Source organism: Gossypium raimondii, chromosome 11 (genome assembly GCF_025698545.1).
Source record: "Gossypium raimondii isolate GPD5lz chromosome 11, ASM2569854v1, whole genome shotgun sequence".
NCBI lineage: Eukaryota > Viridiplantae > Streptophyta > Magnoliopsida > Malvales > Malvaceae > Gossypium > Gossypium raimondii.
The window spans coordinates 57,244,721-57,252,980 of record NC_068575.1 but is presented as its reverse complement, the minus strand read 5'-3'; the positions used below and the strand labels follow the sequence as shown (position 1 = coordinate 57,252,980).

At 28.4% G+C, this 8,260-nt stretch overlaps 1 protein-coding gene across 1 annotated transcript; it reads left to right on the top strand.

Moving 5' to 3' along the window:
- Positions 1–1,854, top strand: LOC105802510 (malonyl-CoA:anthocyanidin 5-O-glucoside-6''-O-malonyltransferase). The gene has a single exon (XM_012634198.2). The coding sequence runs from the start codon at positions 91–93 to the stop codon at positions 1,483–1,485; it is 1,395 nt and encodes a 464-aa protein (XP_012489652.1). The 5' UTR covers positions 1–90; the 3' UTR covers positions 1,486–1,854.
- The last annotated feature ends 6,406 nt before the right edge of the window (positions 1,855–8,260 follow it).

Here is an 8,260-nt window from a genome sequence, read left to right as displayed (position 1 = left end):
CAAGTTTGAATAATAAATATAATTCCACTCCGCCATATCTCTTAACTAAGTTGGGAGACTAACCAAACAAAGAAGAGAAAATTATCTGCCATGGCCTCTTCTTGTATTGTGAAAATCCTTGAGACTACTGAAATCAAACCATCCCCTGAATTCCCCAACTTTGCCTCTGAATCCACTTTGCCGCTCACTTTGTTCGACACTTTCTGGTTCCAGATCCCACCGGTTGAGCGGCTCTTCTTTTACCACCTTAACGACTTAACTCCTGCAGATTTCAGCTCCGAAATCCTCCCCAAACTCAAGCACTCTCTTTCTCTAACGCTCCATCATTACCTCCCCATCGCTGGAAGCCTCAAGTGGCCGTCACATGCCCCCAAACCCTTCATTTCCTACACTCCAAACAATGGAGTTTCACTCACGGTTGCCGAGTCTAATGCAGACTTCCACCGTCTCACCGGCAATGGAATCTATGAAGCTGTTGAGTTACATCCTTTGATACCCCACCTGAAATCCTCAGATGATTCAGCATCAATTCTAGCTCTTCAAATAACCCTTTTTCCTGGTAAAGGGTTTTCTATTGGAATCACAGCTCACCATACGGTTCTTGATGGTAAAACTACAACCATGTTCATGAAATCCTGGGCGTACCTTTGCAAGCAAAGGAACATACAGAACTCTCATCAGTTGCCACCAGAACTAACCCCAGTTTTCGATAGGGACGTTATCAGAGATCCCACAGGGTTTGACCTTGATATGCTGTATTTGAATCAGTGGCTAACATATACTATTAGTAATAAAAGCTTGAAGGTTTCAACAGACAAAGGAGCAGCTCCTAATCTAGTTCGAGCCACAGTTACGATTACTCCGGAAGATTTCAAGAAAATGAGGGAAAAGGTATTCTCTAAATCACCTGATACCTCAAAAACACTTCATTTATCAACTTTTGCGCTTACGCTTGGTTATGTAAGTAGTTGCCTAGTCAAAGCAAGAGGTGGAGCAGGTGATAGAAGCGTGTGTCTTGCATTTACAGCTGATTGCAGGTCCCGTTTGGACCCACCTATCTCAGAAACCTATTTTGGAAACTGTAATGTTGTTCTATCAGATATATCAAAGGCTAGAGGCTACATGGACTTTGAACATGGGTTTGCATTTGGTGCAGAAAAAGTAAGCAATATGGTGAAGGGATTAAAAGAGAAAGGGGTTTTCGAAGGAGCAAAAGATATGCTGAGACCCTTTTTCGAAATGGCTAAAGAGGCAGCAGGAAGTGTACAAGCAATAACAGTTGCTGGATCGCCACGATTTGATCTTTATGAAACCGATTTTGGATGGGGAAGGGCGTGGAAAGTGGTGGTTGTTTCCATCGATAAGAATGAAGCTATTTCCATGGCAGAAAGCAGAGATGAGAAGAGGGGAATAGAGGTTGGGTTGGCCTTGAAGAAGCCTGAAATGGAGAGGCTTCTCAACGTGTTTCTCAAAGACGTTGTTTAACAAGATAATCAAGGTGGGAGAAATAAACTAGAGCCTTTTCTCTGTTTCTCAAAAGTGTTGGTCATGGACTAGCCATGGCACAGGGTCAGGTCAATCCATTATTTCTTCACGTTGATCTGGTGGATATCTCTTGTGGTAGTTCTGGCGGCTCAACTACAAACCTCTTCATCCTTCCAACAACAAAAAAACAAAGCACAAGTCTCTTCATTCCATTCCACATTTATGTTCCTCAACCTCTTCTAATTAATCGAGTTCTGCCTGTCTACGAATTATGACAGTCCATATAAATACATTTTTCAAGTCATTTATGTTATATAATATATTTAAGTTTTGAATTAATAATTAATAAAATTGATTTCTTTACTGTTATACTTCACATGTTATAATTTTTGTTGTTGTAATTGTTTTCATACTTATATTATATTTATGAAGGTATTGTCTTTGCAATAATAAAATTTAAAACATTTAGTTTGTTAAATTTATACTAAAAATTGATTTTAGTTAAAATTAATATTGAATTTACATATTTAATACAAGTATACAACTAATTAGGGTGAGTTTGGATGGGCGGTGCGTTTATCTACGGTTAGTGTAAAAACAGCAGTGGCGGTGAGATTAGATACTGTAGCGATACTGTAGCGTGAGACCCAAAGAAAGTTAAACGCACCGCACCCAATCACCCATCCAAACCCACCTTAATGTGGCAAAGCGAGGTGGAGCGGACAAGAAGTGACCAAGATAATAAGGTCAAGGAAGATGCGGTCAGCAACTAGATTTATTACTATTATTTATATTTTGCTTAAGGTGAAAAAAGCCTTTATTTTTTTTACTTATTTGGGTACTTAAAATTTTAAAATATATTAAAAAAAACTCTCAAATCTTCAAAAAAAAAAAAGCTACTATTCTTTTTTTGCACTCAATTGGATATTTAAAATTTTAAAATACATTAAAAGACCCTCAAATTTTTCAAAAAAATTAAGCTCTCGCTTTTATTAAAAATTAGAAAAAATTTAAATCAATAAAACTATAAATATTATTAAATTTTAATAAAAATTCTAATATTAAAAATTAGAAAAAAATTATAAAAATCGTAAAAAATATAAAAATTGTAAAATTTTATAAAATCATAAAATATATAAAATATATAGAAATATGAAAATTATAAAATTTTATAAATTGTAAGAAAATTATACAAAATGTAAAGAAATATAAATTTCAGTAAAAAATTATAAAAATTATTGTACCAAAAGAAACATTTTATAATTTTTCTATAACTTTTATTGAATTTTATTTTTATCATTTTTCGCCACATGTCACGCTGTGTTGCGACACATGATGACTTTAATAAAAAAAACTAGGGTCATTAATTTTTATGATTTTATAAAATTTTACAATTTTTTTATTTTTACGATTTAAAAAAAAGCTACATTTTAATAAATTTTAATTTTTAATAAAATTTAATAATTTTTCTAAAATTTATTGTTTTTTCTAATTTTAATAAGAGTGGGCTTAATTGCTTTTTTGAAAATTTTTGAGGGTCTTTTTGATACATTTTGAAAGTTCAAGTATCCAATTGAGTGAGAAAAAAAAGTAGGGGCTTAATTGCTTTTTTTGAAGAAGTTTGAGGGCCTTTTTGATGCATTTTAAAAGTTCAAATGCTCAATTAAGTGCAAAAAAAAGGGTTTAATTGTTTTTTTTTTTAAGTTTGAAGGATTTTTACACCCTTACTGCTTTTGTATTTTATACAATATTCAATTATAATAATTCAGAAAAATGTAAAATAACTCAAGGAGCCCGAAAAATGATTTCATTTTTAAGATAGGTGTGCAAGATATGATATAACATAATTAAAATATTACACAACATAAAAATAACGTAAATAATATGTAAAACTCGATATAAAATCATGCGAATACTTATAGCAATAATGCTTTTCTCTTCTATTTTATAATTTTATTTAATTTCTCGTCTCTTTTAGTCATTAAATTTGTATTGTTTGTCAAATCACCTCAAAATGGATAAAAATTAACGTTTGTTAACTTTGCTAATGTGACATACATGTGGAGTGCCACGCGTATTAGCAACTCGATTAATTTTTTAAAATATTTTAATTTTAAAATTTTAATAACAAACATCATCTTTTCATTCATTTTAGAATGATTTTACTAACAAGACAAGTTTAAGCGAAAAAAGATAAAAAAATTAAATAAAGGGCTAAAATAATATTTTCGTAAAGTTAGAGTGCTAAATATGTTATTATGCCTAACTTATATGACGATCCTCTTAAAAATTTTAAATTTTAAGCACCAATAAAAAATATTAATTTACTATTTTTGAAGATATAAAATTATTATTATACATTTATCCATATTTAATACTCTTTTAAAATTAACTTAAATTTAATTAAATCAATTAAAATAAATAATTAAAAATTTGAAAAAGAATAAAAAATATTTTTCTTCTAGAATTTATTGAAAAATAGAATCATATGTTGTGATGCTACATTTAATAGCAAAAGCATATTTAATTAAAATAATATTTTGTATGGATGGTTGGAGTTTATATTTTTATGGTAAAGTTGTTTCCATTGGGGTCAACCCAATTTTGTAATTGGAAGTTGCATTGATGTATGTAGGTTCTATGGTTAGTAGATGGGATTTATAGATCATAGGGTATTGAATGTTAATAAATATTTTATTGACATTAACCATGGAAAGGGAAGACATAAATATGAATTAAAAATACCAATTGCGGAAAGATAATGCCATTTAGAGGTGCTCATGGGCTGGTCAGCCCGGCCTGGCCCGACAGCTCGCTCGAAATATGAGAGGGTTTGGGTAAAAAAATGAGGCCCGTTTTCGGGCACCACTTTTTTGGCCCGAGCCCGGCCCGATATAATAAATATATATAATTTTAAAATATTTTAATTTTAAAATATTTTTAAAATACTTTTTTTATTATTTTTTAATTTTAAAATTTTTTTAAAATACTTTTTAAAAATTTTTAATTTTAAAAATAAAATTTTGGTATTTATTAAAAAAATGGGTCAGGCCGGGCCTGGGCAAAATTTCAGGCCCATATTTTGGGTCGGGCCCGAGCCCGGGCCATAATTTTTTATGGGCCCGTCCCGAACCCGGCCCAGCCCTACCCATGAGCACCTCTAATGCCATTAGATCATGTGCTTTTTGTACTCTTTCGCTAAATTTACATTTCCCATCTTAATCCTGTCTCGGAGTTCATACATTATATTTATTAAATTATGATTGATTATTGACAAGTTTCTTAATCCCCCAACTTTGCCGCCCATTTTGTTCCACGCTGCTGCATACAGTGCATCAAATATTATCTTTGTGGACATGTATATAATGTTTATTTTGCACCATAAGGATTAAAATGTATTTATTGTTATAATTACGGGAGAATTTAGATGCGAAACTTGAAAGGAACAATTATTAATTTAACCTTTATAAACAATTATACATTGGTTCTTTAAAAAAGTTTTTCTGAATATTATGCAAATCCTTTGACATATTTCAATTCATTCATGTCATATATTCCATGTACAACGTAATTTTGTTAAACAAAAGCACGTACATCATCAAATTGATGGGTTTTGTTTTTATTTGAGTTAATTTCACTAAATATCCTTAAACTATGATTTACAATTTAAATTAGTTCTTAAATTTTAATTAGATCTTTTCGTTATTAAAACCGTTAATTTAACGGTTAAATGATACATTTGATTTTATGTGAATTTGAAAAAAAAAAGTAAAAGGAAGACCCTTGAAAATTCATAAAATTGATTTTAAATTTAGTTTTACTCTTTTATAAAAGCATTATTTATCTCATAATATTTAAAGATTAAATATGTTGAATTATATTAAAATTTGTTGTTATTAAATATTTGTTATATTTAATACTTATCTAATGTTTAATTATTTTAAATACAATTAATCAACTTAAACTAGTCTATTTATTAGTGGTGGAGGCAAATTCTAAGGAAAGCTCTATAGAATGAGATTTTCATAAGCTTAAATGTTAGATAAAACATTTCTATAATTTATTAATTTATAGGGTAAAAGGATATAGAATCACTGAATTTTCATGAAAAATTAATTAAGTCTTTTCACGAGAAATACATTTAATTAATTTTTAAAATTTTAAATTGTATCAATTAAATTTTTTAACCAACATTTTTCGTCTTTTACTGTTACAACGCCAACATGATCGTTAAAAGCACTACTATTGTGCTCATGTTAAGATGTTGACTTGGCAGCTCAACAAAACAAATTCAAATTTTTTAAAAAATTAAAAGAAATATATATTTATTTTTTGCTAGAATGAACCGGATAAATAAATTTAGATTTTTCCATTTTAAAATTTGTAAAAAATATTTTTAAAATTTTATAAATTTGTAAAAATATTATTAAATTTTATAAAAGTATTAAATAAATTCAAAAATTAAAAATATAATAAAAAAACATTTAGAAGTTAAAGCCTATGTACAGATTCAATGTGAACCTAGAAAATATTACGTGTAGTGGATTGAAGATGATTTTTCTAAATTATATAAAATTTAAAAATATTTTTTAAAAGATATGTATCAATGTTCTAATTAACTTTATAAAGGCATTGGAAAATTTTAAGGGACCTCTATATGGGTCCTGATGATAATAAGTATAACAAAGTTACAATATTAAACCATAAGGGAGTTAATATAAATCTAAGAAATACATTTACATTATAGGAAACTAAAATATGAACTTAAATTTGATTGCTTTTGTTTTTGTTTTACTACTATTTCCTTAATTTTTAGATGAGCAACATTTGCCAAACTAGATTAAACTTGGGCATAGACTTTAACTTTTAAATTATTTTTAATTTTTTTATAAATTTATAAAATTAAAAAATAATTTTATAGATATATATTATTTTAATTTTTAAAAATTTAAGTTTTGAAATGAAGAAGTCAAGGTTCATTTTAATAAAAAAAATAAAAAGGTATTTCTTTTAAATTTTTTCTATTTTTTTTAGAAAATATAAATAAGTTACTGAATCAAACTGAATGAAAAGATTATCAGGTAAAAATGTAATGAGTATATAGTTGCTGGTCATACTTATCATCCAACTGAGAACATTAATGTAGATCAACCTTGGACTTTCTGCACGACAAAGATTATCATCAAAATCTTGAGGGGAAATGCATGCAAGAAGACTTTTTTTTTAACCGTATTTATGTGTATTTATCAAACTTATATTTATATATATCAAATTTTTTTATAAATAACCTCGTTAATCAATTTAACATTATAACATTTTTATTTTCGACACTATAAAAAATTATCAATTTAATCACTAATATTTATAACTTTGAGTAAATTAGTTCCTCCTCCGTTATAATGTGTATCAAGTGTGTAATTATTTTAAATAAATCCTTTACACAAAACTGTCGTATTTCAATACTCAACTGCCACCGCACCTCATGGCAAACATTTCTTCAAGCAATAACAATGTCTCATCTCTCTGTCATTGACTATTGAGGGTTCTGTTTAGGAAGAATGTAAATCGATTTGGAGCGACGATGACATTGGTCAAAGCTTCTTCAGCGCCGTTTACAATATTCTCCTAAAACAACATTTGCCAATCTTTAAAAAAAAAATCCACTCTTTTCTCTATTTCCTTCATTTTTTTCTAACGATTTTTTATCCAAATCATACTGACAATGGCCTTCTAAGAGTGGATTTTCCTTGAAATGTTGAAATTTGAATGAAACCCAACATTTTTCATTAGTTTAGATTTCAAATTTATTCTTGAAAAACTTTAGAAACTTTAGTTTGTTCAAATTGAAAATTGGTGAATTAATTGGTTTGACCATCAATTCAGTTATAAAAGCCTTGATCAAAATCATGAATTTCAAAATATTCGCACTTGTAAAAAGCTCAATATAAGAGGAAGAAGAAAGAAAATATATAAAGTAAAAATAAAATATATAGAGAGAGAAAAATACATTTTTTTTACCAAATCACAGTTTTATTTTGTTACCTTTATTTTTAAATAAATTTAATAATTTAAATGATGATGGAATTAATAGCGGCATCAACTTGAGAAAAAAAAGTTTAAATATCACTACAAAAAAATGTTTTGATACCAAAATGAAAAAATAACAATTTATTTTGGCAAAAAACATAGTTTAGGTTCGAATTAGTTGGTTAAACATTTTTTAAAATAGATTTAATGGCTTTACTAATGAATGAATTAACAAAGGTATGAAACCTTTAAGTTTATATTGGTAAATTTTACAAAGATTCAAATATATGGGTAGAATATTTAGTTAAGGAAAATGTTAACCGTTTGGCTGATATCACTTAATTAGTAGTATCGCATTAATGCGGTTTTGTTTACTAAAAAACAAAGAAAGAAGTAATTTAAGTATCAATTATAAAGGGAAAAATGATATACTTTTTAAGTTAAATTTATAGGTTAAATCTTAACCATTTATTTTATCCTTTATATTTAGGTGCAAGGAAGGAAAGCTTCTTCAATACCACAAATCTGAAAGAACATGCCAACTGCAAAAGTACATATGCAAAAACCTGAAATCATGACCTAGAGTGGAGTGGAGATTTAATTAAGTCTATGTTGAACTATTCTTCTAATAAGAGCAAAAAGAACCTGAGGTGATCTTCCATGTAGCCTACCATTTCTTTCTTGCCGTAGCATATAGAAACATATGCATAATGCATTCCATGATATTCCAACAATGGTCGAGGCCAAT